General features: G+C 27.4%; 3 protein-coding genes across 3 annotated transcripts in view; 1 reads left to right on the forward strand and 2 right to left on the reverse strand.

Annotated features, from left to right (window-relative positions):
• The window catches only part of LOC119666603 (basement membrane-specific heparan sulfate proteoglycan core protein), a 244,857-nt gene extending 236,285 nt beyond the window's left edge, over positions 1-8,572 (forward strand). The window contains exons 46-53 of the mRNA XM_038075883.1: positions 447-673; positions 738-1,019; positions 1,679-2,604; positions 2,965-3,382; positions 3,470-3,734; positions 3,795-4,211; positions 4,601-4,748; positions 8,197-8,572. Coding sequence (XP_037931811.1) covers positions 447-673; positions 738-1,019; positions 1,679-2,604; positions 2,965-3,382; positions 3,470-3,734; positions 3,795-4,211; positions 4,601-4,748; positions 8,197-8,239 — 2,726 coding nt within the window. The 3' untranslated portion in view covers positions 8,240-8,572. The remainder of the gene's footprint in view (positions 1-446; positions 674-737; positions 1,020-1,678; positions 2,605-2,964; positions 3,383-3,469; positions 3,735-3,794; positions 4,212-4,600; positions 4,749-8,196) is intronic.
• Positions 8,573-10,506: 1,934 nt separating this feature from the next.
• Positions 10,507-19,524, reverse strand: LOC119669738 (probable methylmalonate-semialdehyde dehydrogenase [acylating], mitochondrial). The gene is made up of 3 exons (XM_038079750.1): positions 19,390-19,524; positions 12,009-12,363; positions 10,507-11,932 (listed from the first exon to the last, which is right to left on the reverse strand). Exons 1-3 carry the CDS (start codon positions 19,417-19,419, stop codon positions 10,755-10,757), a joined length of 1,563 nt encoding a protein of 520 aa, XP_037935678.1. The 5' UTR covers positions 19,420-19,524; the 3' UTR covers positions 10,507-10,754.
• Positions 13,377-14,729, reverse strand: LOC119669739 (eukaryotic initiation factor 4A-like). Its single transcript, XM_038079751.1, has one exon. It carries the CDS (start codon positions 14,681-14,683, stop codon positions 13,493-13,495), a length of 1,191 nt encoding a protein of 396 aa, XP_037935679.1. The 5' UTR covers positions 14,684-14,729; the 3' UTR covers positions 13,377-13,492.
• Positions 19,525-19,552: the final 28 nt, after the last annotated feature.

The raw sequence follows: 19,552 nt of genomic DNA on the forward strand, positions 1-19,552 counted from the left end.
TACATTTTTACAAAATTTGCTAATATATGTTTATTTTTTTTCCTCCTCCTTTTTCCTGGCTCCCACAAAACAAAACAATAAAAACATATCGTCACCAACAAAATTATATAAATCGATATAACGCCTATGTCATATATGTCGTTGCTATTTTGTGATTGTGTTGATAACTGCTCGTATCGATAAATAATTTTCATCGAAAAATCTTAAACATCGTAAACACAATATCATATTAAACATCAAATCGTATAAAATCGTATAACGAATTTGTTGCTAATCATATTATAATACATATACATGTGCATTTGTGTGTACTGAAATTAATTGTTATCGATAAATATTTAATTATCGATTAAAACATTGATTGTATGCTGCATAATTTTATTGCAATCATACATTTACATATCTTTACATTTTATGTAATGTTGAAATATAAATATTGAAAATAGCTGGTTTGCAACCAGTAAGACCTCCCTATATACCACCAATTCCAATAGCAACAACAACAACGACACGAGCTCCACCAGTACGTGATTATAGTCTGAAATTGGATCAGCAACATTCAAATTTACGTGTAGGTGAATCAACTGAAGTAGAGTGTTATTCTGCTGATAATGCATATACCGATGTTATATGGGAACGCGCGGATGAAAAGCCAATGCCTCCACATATACAGGTATACCAATAAAATCGAACTGATACTAAAACAAAGAGACTAAGCAATTAAATTTAAAAAATAGCAAATAGGCAATCGATTGATTTTCTCTCATGTTACACCAGCTGATGAAGGTTCCTATGTTTGTAAATGTCGCGTAGATGATGGTGATCTCTATACTACCAGCTTTAGCCTTGAAATTGAAGATGAAGAAAGTGAGCATGATTGGAAGAAGCCTAAAATTCAACATGCAAATATTGGTTCTATGGTAACATTAAAATGTGAAGCAGACCAAAGCAATGGTAGACCAAATTATAGATGGTCTCGTCAATATGGAAAAATGCAAAGTGATAGAAGTATATTCAGTGTAAGTTAAAACTTGACATTAAGAATATATAATGGAATGTTTAATACACCTTATTTTTTTTTGTCTTTCCTTTTGTTATCGATATATTGCCCTTTCCTAGAACTACTTTTACTTTGTTTATTGTTATTCTATTGAGTAAATATAAAACAACTGTTAATTTCAGGGTAATCTTATTCCCCTGGCAAGATATCTAAAGTGTTATAACTCAATCTTAAGTGTTATACATTTCACTCCAGATTTACCAATCGTACATGAATATTGCATTAAAAGTGAATCTCGATTGAAAATTACTCCAGATTCAGCAATCGAAAATGGTATTAACAAAACAAATAAAGTGTATATTGGATTGGTATGTTCAACATTTCAAATTGGGCAGTATCCAATTATGAACACAGTCTAAGATTTAATATAGACAATTGAATCCAATATTTACTTCAAAAAACTTGTTTTTATAAAGCGATATACGATACAGCTCTATGATCAGCCCAAACTGATAGTTTACATTTTTGGAATTAACAACTTTTCTTCTATTGCTCCCTTTTTTATCCGAAATAAAGTTTTTATAATTAGACATTAAAATTTGAATTTAGTTTCAAATCTTTAATAGTGTTGAGTATAAATAATTAATATTTTTTATTATTATTATACCCTTTTTACAGGAGGAACTACAACTAGACGATGTGCAATCAAATGACGCAGGTACCTACGTTTGCACAGCTACATCACCGAATGGCGAAGTTGCTGACTATCCAACAATACTTGTCGTTACGGGAACTATACCACAATTTCACCAAGATCCCATAAGTTATATGGCTTTCCCAACACTACCTGACTCATACATAAAATTCAATTTTGATATTTCATTCCGACCACAAGAGCCTAATGGTCTGATATTATTCAATGGACAAAAACGCGGTAGCGGTGACTATATTGCTCTTTCTCTTAAGGATCGTTATCCTGAATTCCATTTCGATTTTGATGGTAAGCCTATTGTGATACTTGCCGAACAACCCATCTCATTAAATGAATGGCATACGATTCGTATCAACCGTTTCCGTCGCGATGGTTACATGCAAGTTGATGATCAGCGTCCAGTAGCTTTCCCTACACTAGCACAAGTCTCACCACTTGATCTAATTGAAGATTTATATATCGGTGGTGTACCTAACTTCGATTTGTTACCACAAGATGCTGTTGATAATAAAGTTGGTTTTGTTGGTTGCATTAGTCGCTTATCGTTGCAAGGTAAAGTTGTGGATTTAATGAAAGAGGCTAAATTTAAGGAAGGCATCACTGCTTGTCAACCTTGTTCGGACCGACCATGTGAAAATGGTGGAATATGTTTAGAAAGTCAGACAGAAATGGCACATACTTGTATTTGCCAACAAGGTTGGACAGGTACAAATTGTGCAGTTGAAGGTACACAATGTACACCTGGTGTTTGTGGCGCCGGACGCTGCGAAAATACTGAAATGGGCATGGAATGTTTGTGCCCACTTAACAAGACCGGAGACCGTTGTCAATACATCGAACATTTGAACGAAAATAGTTTAGCTTTTAAGACAAACAGTTATGCTGCCTATGGGTAAGTAAGAATAATAATTGATTAAATAAATTGACTAATTATTTAAAAGAATATATAAATAGAGATAAATAGAAAGAAACACAAAATAATATTTTTGATATTTACTCTTATTGGAATGAGTTATTTAAAAAAAGTGTCTAGTGAGATATATATATTTTTAATATGTATATACATATATCTAGTAAGATATATAGCAAGTATATATATCTAGTAAGACATATATCTCGTATAAATATCTAGTAAAATATATATCTAGTATATATATCTAGTAAGATATACATATTTTTAATATTTATTTATTAGTTTATATATCTAAAATAAGAATTTGAGTGACACCATTTCATTTATTTTTATTTTTAGCACCCCACGTGCCTCAAAATTAAACGTGAGATTTAAAGTTCGGCCAAACTCTTTAGATGACGCCGTACTTTTCTATGCTGCCGAATCAAAACTGCCAGCTGGTGATTTCATTGCCGTAGTACTACGCAACGAACATATTGAACTTATTATAAATACCGGAGCACGACCGAAACCAGTTGTGGTACGATCACTTAATCCACTGCCAGTGAATAAATGGACTGAAATAGAGATATCACGTCGATATGGTGAAAGTATTCTACGTGTTGGTGAAGATCCAGAACAAAAAGCGAAATCAAGCGGTCTAGCACGTACACTGTTTATAAAGACTCCAATGTACATTGGCGGTTATGATCATGAGAATGTAAAACTAAACCGTGATGTGAATATTACAAATGGATTGAATGGTTGTATTTCAAATGTGAGTAAATAAAATCATAACGTTTAATACATTTATATATTACTGAATTAAATAACGTTAATTTCAAAATTTCTCTATCTATTTAAGCTTTATGAAGCTCAGCGACAAATTAATCTCATAGCCGATATTCAAGACGCAGTCAATATACAAAACTGTGGAGAAATTAATGAAATCGATAATAATGAAATATCACATAATATCGAAGACCCAAGTCAACCAGAAACAGAAGATTTAGTACCTCAAGATGCTTGCTCAAGTGATCCCTGTGAAAATGGTGGTACTTGCTCAATACGCAATAATAATGCTGAATGTTCCTGTATTTTAGGTTTTAGTGGCAAACATTGTGAAGAACGTAAGTCAGAATGTATAGATCTATTTACTTTGTTATATATAAAACTATTTCTTAATATAGATATAATGATTGAATTTGATGCCAACTTCCATGGTAATGGATATCTCGAACTAAATCGCTCCGAATTCAGTAAAGCAATCGAACAGAAGTATTCATTCGCTGGTATGGTCTTTTCAACTACAAGCCCTAATGGTTTGCTACTTTGGTGGGGACAAGAACTTGGACAGGAATATACTGGTCAAGATTTCATGGCTTTGGCTGTTGTTGATGGTATTGTTGAATTTTCAATTCGAATGAATGGTGAAGAGACTGTTATACGTAATCCCGAAAAACGAGTCGATGATGGACGTCGACATATTGCTTTAATCAAACGCACAGATAATACCGCCATATTAGAATTAGATCATTTACTCGACGCAGGTGAAACAAGACCAACAGGCAAAGAGACAATGACTCTGCCAGGAAACGTTTTCATTGGTGAGTATACCATCAAATCAAACTTTATTTCAAATTTTATATTGCGGTAGTTAGCTAGTTGTGGTGGAGGGAGGACGAGTCCTCCTCAATTAGCTAAAGAGCCCATTTGAATCCACAAAAAAGGGAACAAATTATTTGATCTAAATAAATACTTTCAAGTTAAATAAAAATAAATAATAAGTCTTGAGTATATTCGTATATATGGCCCTTTTGTTCCTCATTGGAGCTACGGGAACTAATATATATACTCGTGTATGATTTAGAAGAGTATTTAGTTATGTCTTTATTATTATAATAGTTAAAATGAAATTATGTTTATTTAAATTATTGATATCATCTTTTTTATATAAAATATACAAATTCATTTATTGTTTTATTAACTATTAAAGGTGGTACGCCTGATGTTGCCATGTTCACTGGCGGTCGCTATCACAATAACTTTAATGGTTGTGTACGTGTTGTGGAAGGAGAGTCCAGTGGTATAATACAACTTAATCAAGCAGCTATAAGTGGTGTCAATGTTGATGCATGTCCAGTGTAAGTATTTCATTTTGATTTTATTATTATATTAATTAATTAATTCAAAAATATTAAGTATATTAAACATTTTTTATTATATTAACATGCTGCCAATACTATAGTAGTTGGAATCCATCTAGTTTAGTTTATCACGAAAGTGACGATAGTGATTTTAGTTTCGATCCATTGCTTTTCGATGAGCTGGATCAACCTCCACCTGTGCATATTATATATCCGCGTCCAACATATTTCACGTTTTATCAAAATACTGTAAATTCCGCAGCGAGAAGAAATAAAGTGAACTTTATTTTTTTATCAAAAATATACTGTTGGAAGTTAAGAAAAACTAATAAAAGAAACTTTATAGTTTTAAGTAAAAATTTGCTCATTCTACTGCTCAATATAACAACCTGGACTTGTCTGAATTTCATCAGATTTAACTTGAATCTTTATTTCGGAATGTATACAAAATTAAAAATAAATAAAATAATTAACACGTGAACACAGGCAAAAAAAAACATTCCACTATACACATTGAATGTATATATAAGTATATGTATAAGTCACTTTTTATATAGCTAAATAATATTCCTAATATTTATTTAACCTAAACTATATCTTTTTTTAACGATTTAAACTTAAGCACATGTGAAAGATACATATGCTTTATGATTTAGAACTCAATATATATATAATCGCTCCTATCCTTTTTATTATTGTATATTGTAATTAAGCAAAAATAATAACAAATACTTATATATAAGAAATATATATAATTAAGAATATGCATAGTAAAATAGATAGTTAATTGTTATAAGATACAGAAAGTTTTATGAATAATGTTATAGTAAAAATAATGATAAACTATTGACTGAATTTTTTAAAATTAAAATAACCAGATAAATGTTTTAATATCTAATATATATAAGAATATATTTAGAATATTTGAATACTCTAATTTTAAAACATTAATTTATATTTTATGTTTTCTCATTTATGTAATATTAATCTACTTAATATAATTTATTAGTTATAATTAAGCTATTTCTGTACCAACTTCACTGATTGTTTCAAAAGTCCGGATTTTGTATTTATATTCGTAAATGTATAATATAGATAATAATATTTCTTCAGATATTTTAACATTTTTAAATTAATTAAATTTTTTGTATAAGTGATGAATTACACAAAAAATTTAGCCTGTAAAGTCACCTTTCAAACACAAGCCTGTTTCACATAATAGGATTAGTGTTCTAAGAGATATATGACATATGAGGTACCAACAGCATCTGATGATAAAAATCACCAACTTATATACATAATATGTATCTTCAAATTCAACAGGGCATGGGGATAGAGTATAGATACGCAATATAGAAATTAGAAAATAAGGCGATATAGAATGCCGAAAGTATATTTCGATAAGTTGAAAAAATTATATATAACTACTTACCTTTGGTGACAGAATATTATAATTATATATCTATTATTTTTAAAATGTACTATATGTTCAAATAACTGTTTTTCAATAAATTGAATTCGATATTTTGGCTGCACCCTAAAACAGGATTTAAACAGATTAATATGGACCCAATATAAATGAAATTTTCAAAAAAAACAGTCTCATAGGCAAACATTTACTTAGAAGTAAATCTCAAATTTAACTAATTTACTATTTGTTTAAATAATTATTTTATACCAAATCAGAATAAATCATATAAAGTTTCCAAATATCATTTATACACATTCTAGAATATATGTTTAAATATATTGCATTTTCATATGTCAATTTACAAAACAACGTCGAGCATTTATATAAAATATAAATATAATAATTATTTTAATATATAATATTAATGATAAGGTATAAATAAATATATTAAATATTCTATTGAATAAAGTCTATAACACTATTCACATAAGCTAAACGGTCAAATTCACAACTACATAATATCAAAATTAATCCAAATAAAATATAATAACTATATATCCAATATCTAAATAGAATATAATAAATAAATAACATTATATTGTTATTGTTATTTAAAGATATGAAAAATATAAAATATATGGTATAATGTAAAATAAAAATATATATATCCATTTATATATTGTATAAATGCATATGTTTCTGTGTACAGCAATATATATAATATAAGAAATTATTTAATTATTATTATGTTATTAAATATTATTGTTATTGCGCTGTGAAAAAAATCAATAAATTGAAATTGTTTTTATTATTACTATATTAAAAAATTTATGAAATATTATATATATTAAATATAAATTGCATTATATATGAATATTAGAAAATTTATTTGACTTGTTTGTTAATTTCTCACAAATATGTAATAAAACATAATTTTGGGTTAGAATTGATATAAATATTGCTATATACAATATATTGTTTATGTAAATTTTGTAAATAATTAAAATGCAATTTATTCACATCATCATAATATAACATAAATCATAAATGTTATTAAATTAATATTTATGTTTATATATATTTATATTTATAAGTTTATATTTATAAGTTTATATTTATAAGTTTATAAGTTTATATTTATATTTATTTTTTATTTACATTTATATTTTACTATAATATAATATAAATTTAATATGCAAATATTATATTAATTATAAATAGTTATAGGACAATGTTATTAAATTAATATTTATGTTTATATATATTTATATTTATAAGTTTATATTTATAAGTTTATATTTATAAGTTTATAAGTTTATATTTATATTTATTTTTTATTTACATTTATATTTTACTATAATATAATATAAATTTAATATGCAAATATTATATTAATTATAAATAGTTATAGGACAACTTTTTTAATTTATTTTTTAGTACATTGTTTATATTATTAACTTAAATATATTAAATAAATATATTAGTTATATAATTGATTTGATTTTATTTACAGTTTTATTTTATTTTATTTTATTTACTGACTACTTTTTATTTTACTTATTTCTATTATAGAGTATTATTTATTATTGTTTAATAATAAATATTTAATAATTTTTTAAGTTTATAATTTACCATATATATAAATCACTATAATTTACTATATGTATTTATTTATTGACTTTTTTTTATATATATGTATTTTAATAATATTTTATTTTTAATTGTTTTGTTAAATTTATTATTTTATTTCTATCTACGAGTAGTTTTCAATTTATTTGTTTTTATTTTTCTATATTATAATTATAGCTACACTTATAAAATATAGGTTTTATACATTGTATATTAAATAAAAATGCACATATAAGTTATGGCATATATCGATTATACAAATATCCTGTTAATTGTATGATAATGTCACTATTTGCTATTTATAAAATTATTTTAATTAATAAAATTTTTAATTTTTTTTTTTCATAATAATTTTTGGTACGTTAATTTTATTTTCATTCATTTTTATTATTTTTCTATTTTTAGAGCGGATGATTCTCTGGAAGGAACAGAACCACCAGTCGTTTAATAGCTTTAAATATTGAATTAATTTTTTTTTACATAATTTTTTTTTTTGTTAATAAGTTATGCAATTAAAAATTGTTTTTAAAACACACATATCTTATTACGAACAAAAAATAAATAAAATTATGTATACATGAAAGCCATATACTAAGTTTAATTTTAAACTTTTGTACGTAAGTTAACTAACAATTAATTTTTTAAATATTTTTAATAATTTTTGTGTTTTAACGAATAAATTTTATTTATTTTCCTCCGGAACAAAGCGAAACCATAAATTTTATACTCTTACTATGTCTAAGAACATGATATTTAAATAACGGAAGGGCAAATATGCAAACAGAATATAACGAATATCTAATATGCAAATTATATTTAAATAAATCAAAATTTTAAAAATACTAAATAGCAAATAAATAATCGTAAAGTAAAGAAATTGTACATTTAAACTAAAAACGTATCAGTAAAATTTGTTATAAAATAAAGATATTAAAATGTGAAAGTTACAAAAGCATATATAAAATACATATTAATAAATATGTAATATTTATACGAATATAAAAATTTGCCTATAAATAAACCCAGTGAAAATTGCTTGCTAAAATAGAGAAAAAAAAATGAAAAAAAAATATTTTTTATATACATATTTTTTATTTTTTATTATTTTTGCATGAAAAATATTTGAATCTATTATTCCTGTGTTGCATACTTAACATAAGCACAAATTGTTATAATTATTAATAATAAAGTTTTTTGTATATGTTCGAAATTAAACAAAAACTAAAACACAACAAAGAAATTAATTAATTAATGTAAATGTAAAAAGTTAAGTGAGATTAAACAAAAAAAAACAAAAACTACAAAGCCAAAATAAAAATAATACAAAAAATTTAAAAAATATGTTTCCATTTCTTTTAAACCTAATATTCTCTATGAAGGAATATTTTTTCAGTATCCTGGTACTGATTTCGGCACTGTCGTATGCATATATCATATCAAAGAATTATTTGATAGCCGCCAAAGTGTCAAGTAAGGTAAGTATCAAAGTTGAAAGTGAGCCTATATATCGTAAATGCATTGGTTTGTAACAATTCATAACAACATTATATAACATTATATTATATATACATTATATATTATTAATATTATATAATATATACATTATATAATATTATATATTATATATATTATATAATAATGTCGTGTAATGTTCAAAGTTAAATTTTATTTATAATTAAATTTAAAAGAATAAAATGTAAAGGAATCATATATTTAAATGAGAATACCATTAAATAGATTATAATATATAAGCTATTATTATCGGCTACTATTATTATTAAGCTATTATTATCGGAAATATTTGATATTAAAAGAAGATATAAATAGTTAACATAATTTAATAATAATTAATATAATTTAATAAAAATATCTGTTTAATAATAATAAATATTATTTAACAATAGTTACTCTTCTGTCAGCTGTATTCAAGGATTTCGTTTGCTCAAAGGGCACTATAGTTTTTAATTGTAACAGTCTAATGAAGTACTTACTTAATTACTTATTGATTACTTTTTACAGACCAATAAACCACTTATTACGATCTAATAAGCTGTTATTATGGTCAACAACTAATTACGGTCTAATAAACTACTCATTTCTGTCTGATAAATTACTTTTATTTCTAATATAGTACTTATTACAAACTAATAAACTATTTACTACGGTCAACTACTTATGGTCTGTTAAAATGCTTATTACGGTGAAAATAAACTACTTACTACGGTCAACTATTTATTACGGTCTGATAAAATTGTTATTACGATCTAATGAACTATTTACCGCGGTTAACTAGTTATTACGGTCTAGTAAAGCATTTATCGCGGCCTAATAAAATGCTTTACGGTCTAACAAAGTACTTTTTACGGTCTAATTAAGTACTTTTAACGGTCTAATAAACCATATACCATGGTCAACTACTTATTATGGTCTAATAAAATACTTATTACGGTCTAATAAAGCATTTATCGCGGCCTAATAAATTACTTTACGGTCTAAGTAAGTACTTTTTACGGTCTAATTAAGTACTTTTAACGGTCTAATAAACCATTTACCATGGTCAACTACTTATTATGGTCTAATAAAATACTTAGTACGGTCTAACAAACTATTTTTACGGTCTAAAAAACGTATTGCTTTTAAAAAACTTATTCAATAACATTAATAAATGTCATCACTTATGAAAATTAAAACAACTCAGTTATATATACAAATAAATTTAATTTATTTTATACTTTTTATGTGAGTTCTTATAAAGATTTGTCTTAAACATTACAAACTAATAATCAAAAAATAAATGCAACGATTTCTTTGTATCCTTTCTTTACAAGAGGCGTAGAAAAATATTATTTCTAGCTTAGCTAATATGGAAGACCTGCACAAGTGTACAAATTAATATTTGCTAATCCGACTAACAGAATTAACTATAAGCAGAAGCCTCTCATCATAAAGTGAATAAAGGCTATCTACTTCATTGTGGGCATGGCAACGGCAGCCTGTGTATGTGTTACATCAGTTTCACGCCACAACTGCGTCACAGTCTTTGTCTGTGTGTAGAATTTGATACCTTGTTTACCATAGAAATGATGATCGCCACGGAATGAACCACGTGTGCCAGTGAATGAGAACATAGGTAGAGGTACAGGAATTGGTACATTAACACCAACTTGGCCAACATCAATTTCGTTAACGAATTTACGTGCAGTGGCACCGTTTGTTGTGAAGATAGCAGTACCATTGCCATAGGGATTAGCATTGACCATTTGTATGGCATCATCAAGTGTATCAGCCTTAAGTATCACTAATACAGGTCCAAAGATTTCTTCTGTATAACATTTCATTTTGGGGGTAACGTCGGTCAAAATTGTTGGGCCTACAAAATAACCAGATTCATAACCGGGTACTGTAATGTTACGACCATCAAGTATAAGCTTAGCGCCTTCCTTTACACCTGATTCGACTAAATCATTAATACGTTTTTTTGATTCAGCACTAATGACGGGACCCAAATCAGTGCCAGGTACATGACCAGCATTGACTTTCAATTTTTTGGCACGTTCAACCAAATCGGGTATCCAACTTTGTGCATCACCAACAAACACAGCAGTAGATAAGGCCATACAACGTTGACCAGCAGCACCGAAAGCAGCGCCAGCTAATTGATTCAAAGTATTTTCCTTATTAGCATCTGAGACAATAATTCCGTGATTCTTGGCACCCATATTGCTTTGTACACGCTTTCCATTTTTGCCAGCGCGTTCATAAATGTACTTGCCAGCAACATCTGAACCGACGAAAGAAACTGCTTTAATTTCAGGTGCATCACATACGAAATTAACAGCATCATGTTGACCGTGTATGACATTGACAACACCAGGTGGGCAACCAGCTTCGTTAAGCAATTCCATCAACATCATTGTTACGCCAGGAACACGTTCAGATGGTTTAAGCAACATTGTATTGCCACAAGTAATAGCCACTGGGAACATCCAAAGTGGTATCATGGCAGGGAAATTGAATGGCGCAATACCAGCAGTAACACCAAGTGGGACAACCAAGGAGTAGGTGTCCATATCACGTGCAACATTAGCGACAGTCTCACCCATTTGCAATGATGGAATACTACAGCAGTGTTCAACAACCTCTGAAGAAGAAAAAGAATTGAAATTAGTTATAAATAATGGACTCATAAAATGAATAGAATTTAAAAATATACTTACGTAAACCACGCAACACATCACCCTCAGCATCAGCTAGTGTTTTGCCTTGCTCCTTAGTGAGATTCTTCGCCAGTTCACCCATATTTTGTTTGATTAGTGATTGTAATTTGAACATGACTTGTTGCCTGGACAAAACCGATTGTTGACTCCATGACTTGAAAGCTTTCTTGTTAGATTCTAACGCTGTGCGCATTTCTTCCTGTGTGCACTTGGGTACGCGGGTAACTACTTCGTTAGTGGCAGGATCGCGTACATCAATCCAGTCTTTCGTCTTCGAATCTACAAATTTGCCATCAATGAACATTTTAGTTGTTGGTGCGGCGGATGAACTAAAACGCTTAGTTATCATACGAGCCTGTAATATAATAGATTTTTTTAAACAAATGTTATCATATGGTATAATTTAGAATTAGACTTATTTTATGTAAATCGATAGACTAAAATTATTAGTGATATATTATAGGTCAGGTATAGTTGGAGTTGGAGTTGCGGCCCTGCGCTATAAAACGTTCTTGAGCACAGATATTAGCCAATGGCGATACCATGGATATATATATACATTTTGTAAGTTAAAATACTTATCTCTAAAATTGTGTAAAAATAATTTAATTATACAATCGTAAAAAATAGCAGTAAGTATTATATATATATATACCTTTATTTAATAGACTAAATTAATAATTAATAGACAGATTAATAATTAATTTAAACACGAGATGTATAATCAATGTAAAAACCTGGATATAAAAAATTTAATTCAATAAACTCACAAATTTTTAGCTAGATAGATAGGTAAACGGATCGTTTCATCTTTTCGAGCTGACCCACTTCAGCAAACGCTATATAAACTTTCCACAGCAAATGTAATTTTTCTTTGATATCAGGAAGTTAAATCAAAGAACAATCTTCGACTTCAACTATTATAAATTTGCTATAAAACTTACCTTTCACCATGTTTCGTTTTTACAAATTTTTTTCCATCTAAATTTCCATGGTCATGTTTAAAGACCGCCATCTACGTTTTTACTGTCCCCATAAACATTAGCTAAGTCGGAATAAATTTTCAGGGATACTTTTTATAATACAATATCAATCATAAGACTTGTTGTGTGTCTCTACGTTTTCACGTAGTCGGTATTACAGTTGACAGATTAAAAACTATACTAAAAACTTTTAAAGCATAAACAGCTAAACGCACTTGTTTGTCGATATTAATGAATAGCTCCAAGTAAAGTCCCTCATAAGGCTTAATTTTATCTGCTGTAACTACTATAAGACTACGTTTATTAAAAATTAGTAAAAAAAAGTACTCTTAACTGTTTTTATTTCAACAATAAATTACCATAAACAGTAATAAATAAAAGTGGATTCAAGTTGTATTATTAAAACTAATTAGAATTTGGATTTGCATTAGAAATGAACATGTTTAAAAAATAGAATGGCGATGATTTAGATGTGGAACAGCAGGATTATTTTTGAATCTATTAAATAAGATCACTTATGTTGGCAGGCATTTCTTCAATAGTGGTATGGTAGAATTGTTCAATATCCTTAAGGATACGACGGTCTTCATCTGTTATAAAGTTAATTGCAACGCCTTTTCGCCCAAAGCGACCACCACGACCAATACGATGAATATAGTTCTCACGATTTGTTGGTAAATCATAATTAATAACGAGCGAAACTTGTTGCACATCAATACCACGCGCCAGTAAATCAGTTGTTATAAGCACTCGAGAGGAACCGGATCTGAATTGTTTCATTATTACGTCACGATCCTGCTGTTCCATGTCACCGTGCATAGCTGAAACAGTAAAATTTTGGCTGGTCATTTCTTCTGTGACTTGCATCACTTTTCGACGTGTATTGCAGAAGATAACAGACTGAGTTATGGAAAGCGTATCATACAAATCGCAGAGAGTGCCAAGCTTCCAGTTTTCTTGTTTTACATTAACGTAAAACTGTTTAATACCTTCTAACGTTAGTTCATCTTTCTTAACCAAAATACTCACAGGATCGCGCATAAAGCAGCGACTGACTTCTAAAACATCGGGTGGCATAGTTGCGGACAGAAGAATCACTTGAACGTCAGAGCGAAGAGTTTTAAAGACATCTTGTATCTGATCCTTAAAGCCTCGGGAAAGCATCTCATCTGCCTCATCAAGAACGAACAGTTTTATATTCTCTGTTCGTAGCATTTTTCGATTGATCATATCAAAGACACGTCCCGGAGTTCCTACAACTATTTGACAACCAGCATCCAAAGTACGTGCATCTTCACGAACATTTGTACCACCAATACACGCATGTGTATTAACCTTCATATACTCTCCCAAAGCCATAACAACGCGTTGAATTTGTGATGCCAATTCGCGTGTAGGAGCAAGTATTAAAGATTGACAATCACGCTGTTTGGTGTCTATTTGTTGTAATATAGCAATAGAAAATGTGGCTGTCTTACCAGTGCCTGACTGAGCTTGTGCAATAACGTCACGACCCTTAATGCATGGTACAATGGCTCGTTGTTGTATAGCGGATGGCTTCTCAAAACCATAACCATAAATACCACGTAAAAGTTCTTCACGTAAACTCATGTCATCAAAGTTATGGTAAACCTCATTCCATGTTGATTCTATAACACCATCTGGATCCACACTGATTGAACAGCTCGCCATATCAAATAATGATACAGTTTTGATCAGGAGCAGAGAAAATATAATTTTCTGACAAACGAAAATTTTTTAATACAAATTTTTATGAAAAACTTTGGGGTATGCTTTTTATTTGAAAATCACAGCCAACTATGATGAAATAAATTAATTGTTTAAAAAACAGTAGGTTGAATGAAGTAGCCAACTATGATAAAATTATTTTTTTTTTTTTAAAAAACATTGAAAATAAAACATTTGATTGATGCTTCAATACACGATTTAAATCCATTAGCTTTGCATTAAAAATAAATGGATTGAATTTTTAATACAAATGCGAATTATCTTTTTGTTTGTGTTGCGCGTATTTTTTGTATTGGTTGCACTGCTAGTAATGTACACTTTAAGCATCCATGCAGCTATGACGAGTGGAAGAAATAGAAATGTTATATGGCTCATATGAAACGATTTCTACGAAAATTTTGAAGAATAAACGAATGGCAGTAAAATTTCTTCGGAAAATTTGTTGCATATCTAATATTTCGTGGTAAAACGTATCACTGGAACATATTCTCCAATGTGATATCTTAAGGCTTTTTTCGACTTTCCAAAATAAAAAAAAAAACATTTTTCAACAACAGAGGAGATAAAGGTGAAATCACAGGGCAAGCTCAAGACCATTTCTAAACAGGCATTCCAACAATGTTTCTGGAACTGAAAACCTTGGTGTCTTAAATGAATAATAACAAATGGGGACTACTTTGCAGAAAATGGAATAAGTACTAAAAATCTTTTGTTTACGCTTTATATAACTTTAAAATTTTTACAAAAAAATTTACACTTTTAAAGATCTAAGTAAATAAAATAAATAAGATAGAGATAATATTAATAAGATAAAGATATTATAAATAAGATAAATAAATAAATAATCTAAATAATGAGATATATGTCTAAAATTTATGGGACTTTTAAGAGATATATATTGTTCTATGTTGTTTAAATGTTAATTTTTTTTTCCGAAATGTCAAATTTTTCCTTAAACGCAAGAACTAAACTAATTTCTGGCTTATATATGTATACATATATATATTTATATATATATACATATATATATATTGTCTTAGATTAGAAAATTATTGATAGCGTAACTGTCACAGGTGCTTTTAAAAAAATATCCGAGTAATGTAGCGTATATTTGTGGTTCCTCTATTATATCTCTTTTTAATGTTTTAAAGATAAGATAAATCTTAATGACAACAACTTATATTTTTATTATTTACAATTTTATTTAGCCGATGGTTACTCATTTGTCTAGATAGATTTTCGAGAGAACTATATGTTTTTATAGAATTCTAACTTGATTTGAATAAACTATTAAAAAATATCTAAATCCAAATATATATAAAAATATATCTTATAATTATGAGATGTGTATTATTTATAATAAAAAGAATTAATACAAAACCAATGTTTTGATTTTTATGAATTTCAAATAATGTGTAAATATTTATTTTATTTATATGTTACATATTTATAAAATGCCGAAATGTTTTTAGAAATCTAAACCAGAGCCACTTGAAGATAATATTTTTATTATATATTCAAGTACATATATGTACACATATATATATTTTTATATATATACTGATATGCATGTTTGCAGAAATATGTTTTCAAAAATCTAAGACAGATCCACTTTAAGATAATATTTTTATTATTATTGCTTGCTTTTATCTTATCTCAATGTTGTGGGCTCGTGCCAATAATTTAACACAGAGGCACCTGTACAGAGACTGTTTTTGCGTATACTTACCTCCACCTGATAAAATATTTTTGAACACACTTTTATTAATTGGTTTCTAACAGAAGGGTTTCTGAATAGTAGTGTATTAGAACAACATTTTATTTTTAATTAATTGAATCCTTTAGCTGACATAAAACTGTTTCGATTCTCTTATATTCAAAAACTCTGATATTATTGAAATGACTTTCTTTCACCATAATTGTCTTAAAAAAAAAAATTAATAATCAGAAATAAATTTTTTATACTATTTTTATTTAAAAAAAAAAATGAAAACAAAATCATTCTACTGAAAATATAGAGTATTCATATCTAACCTTTTCCACAAGGGTTCCCCATTTATAAAATATTCGTACGTTTGTGGTTTAAAAATTATCTAAGATTTCTTATATATTTTTTGTTTTTATGTTCTGGGGTTGGTCTTATAAAATTTCCATTTGATTATCGGTGCCAGCTGACAGTTGGCAACTAACAGAAATTATTTTTTAGAACCTTTTTTCAGTTTTATCTTTTTCTATCACAGTGTTTATATTATTGATATACGTCTTGAAGTTAACTTAAGTTAAAATTCTTGAAAAATTAAGTAACTGCAATTTAAATTTAAAAAAAATCACTAATACTAATAAAACAAAATAAAACAAAATAATTGCAAACAAAATATTTTCATTTGAAAAAATATAATAGGGATAATAATTTAATATCTCTCTCGGTTTGTATCTCTCAAAAGTACACATTAAATAACTTTATTAAGTTGTGTTTCTTCGAAATAATCAAAACCCAAGAAATATAGAAATGTGTTAAGAGAACCATCTAATTTCAGCATTCTTTTTCGAAATACTCAGAATACAGTTCATTATTTAAATTAATCATTAATTAATTAAGTCCAAAAAAAACGAAAATTATGACATGGGAAATGAATCTATGTTCAACACATACTAAAATAAAAAAAAAACGCGAAAAATATGAGAAATTTCTCGAGAAGCGGATAGTCCAAACCATTTATATATTTATATATTTATTTAAGATTATTTATATATTTAAGATTATTTATATATTTAAGATTATTTATATAATGTTATGCACTTCTTTTTCCCTAATTAACGACTATTTTAATAAAATTATTTTAGTTAGTTTGCTTATCTCTAATAAAAATAGACCTGATCAAACTAGGACAACGCCCATTTTCCATACAGACATATAATTTCTATACAAGTTTTTGAAACAGATAAATAAAATTTAGTTTATGAACTTCTTAGAAAACGATCTTAAACATATAGTGATATGATTGAAATCAGTTCATTATTTTCTATAACTGTTATATATACTGACCAACCGAAGTAATGTTTTTCTTTAATATTGTATTCACATATAAATTTTTATTTATAATTGCACACTTATTATTATAATATTAATAATAGTTATTATTATAATACAATCCATACGTTATTATAAACTTTAATCTAAATTTTTCCCTTTTTTGAATTAGTGATAAAAAAACAGCGGATATTATTACCATAAAAATTTATAAGCCAGAAGTAGATAAGGATTTAGCCGATATTAATTTAATGATATTTTCTTTTTTATAGTAAGTAATATAAAAGTAGCATATATTATTACCACAAGAAGATAACCCAAGACCCAAAAGCAAAATGGATGTAGCCGATGACAATATGATGACCTTTTTTCTTTTTTTTTATTTAGTTATATAAACATAACGAATATTGTGTTATAATTTGATTTTGTTTTTTTTTTCTATTAAATTATATAAAATTGCTGGATGTTACTATAAAAACATCTCTTAGGCGCTTCGAAACTAAAAGCCAGAAAAACAAAATGGATTTAACTGATGTCATAACTTATTTTTTTAAAAGTGATATGAAAATATCGAATGTTATATGATAAATTATTTTGCAGCGCAATTTTTTTGGCTTGCAAATATAAATATATTTTGGATATTAATAACTTCATATATATTTCAAGGACTCATTTCTGTCATTACAAATCAAATACATGGACACCAAAATGATGATATATTCTGTGTAAAATGATATATTCTGTGCAATCATTATTTATTCGAAAATATTTTTAAAGGTTTAGAATTATAAATTCATCTCCGAATATAAAAAGGTTAGTTAAAAAAAATTATATATATATGTCCTTATAAGGACCTTAAGGACCTTTATAATATGTGTATGACTTATATATTTGCATCAGGTGATTATATATAATTATTTATCTTTACTCTAAAAACTAATAACTATTACATGTAATACTTGATGTGAATACCCTAATAAATTTTGAATTGTAGAAAAATTTTAAATTTTAAGCTGCAGAAATAAATTTTCTTTAGTTATATAATATCAAATATTAATAGACACGTAATATATATAATAATTGAATTTTTTAAAATATTTCACTTATAAATATTTTATTTAAAAAATAAAAATAGTTTTTGTGCAAAATTTAAAAAAAAGATTTTAGATATTTAAAAAAAAAACTTTTACAAACATTTTACAACTGGCGTTACAACACGCGAATCAAAACTCATACACGTCACACACAAACAAGTCTGGTTGTGTGCTGTGTGCACACACATTTCTAATTCAATTTATTTGCATTTTAAAAACTTATTTTGTCTACGATTTGCTTTGCTGGAGGCAAATCTACTTCCAATTTAGAATATTTCACTAAAATTAAATTACGTAACAATTTCATTTTCAATCATAAATTGCCACATGAATGAAAGCATTTAAACATAAAAAAATAAAAATAAAAAAAATTGAAATTTTATCTCAATTAATTTTAACTATTAGAACTTATAAAAATATATTTATTTCTTTATTACATATTACACACTAGCAAGCAGTACACATATTTCAGTTGTAATTTAATAATAATAAAAAAAAAATTGTATTAATTTGTTGTTGCTCACCTCAGCTCCAATTAAACGCACTAAAGACATTTTGTATGCACTGTTGTTGTTGTTGTTCTTATAAGAATGAATACAATGAAAAACACGAGCAACCGCTAACTGCTTCAACCGGTGGTCCCACAAGAACTGGCGTGACATGAAATGGTGCCACTCTGCTCTTGTT

Source organism: Teleopsis dalmanni, chromosome 1 (genome assembly GCF_002237135.1).
Source record: "Teleopsis dalmanni isolate 2A chromosome 1, ASM223713v2, whole genome shotgun sequence".
NCBI lineage: Eukaryota > Metazoa > Arthropoda > Insecta > Diptera > Diopsidae > Teleopsis > Teleopsis dalmanni.

Coding starts and splice junctions, on each gene's coding strand:
- LOC119669739 (XM_038079751.1), bottom strand. CDS start 14,683: ATGGCGAGCTGTTCAATCAGTGTGGATCCAGATGGTGTTATAGAATCA.
- LOC119669738 (XM_038079750.1), bottom strand. CDS start 19,419: ATGTCTTTAGTGCGTTTAATTGGAGCTGAG. Junction 12,364..19,389: donor TGCGTTTAATTGGAGCTGAG/GTGAGCAACAAC, acceptor ATTATATTACAG/GCTCGTATGATAACTAAGCG. Junction 11,933..12,008: donor TGATGTGTTGCGTGGTTTAC/GTAAGTATATTT, acceptor TTTCTTCTTCAG/AGGTTGTTGAACACTGCTGT.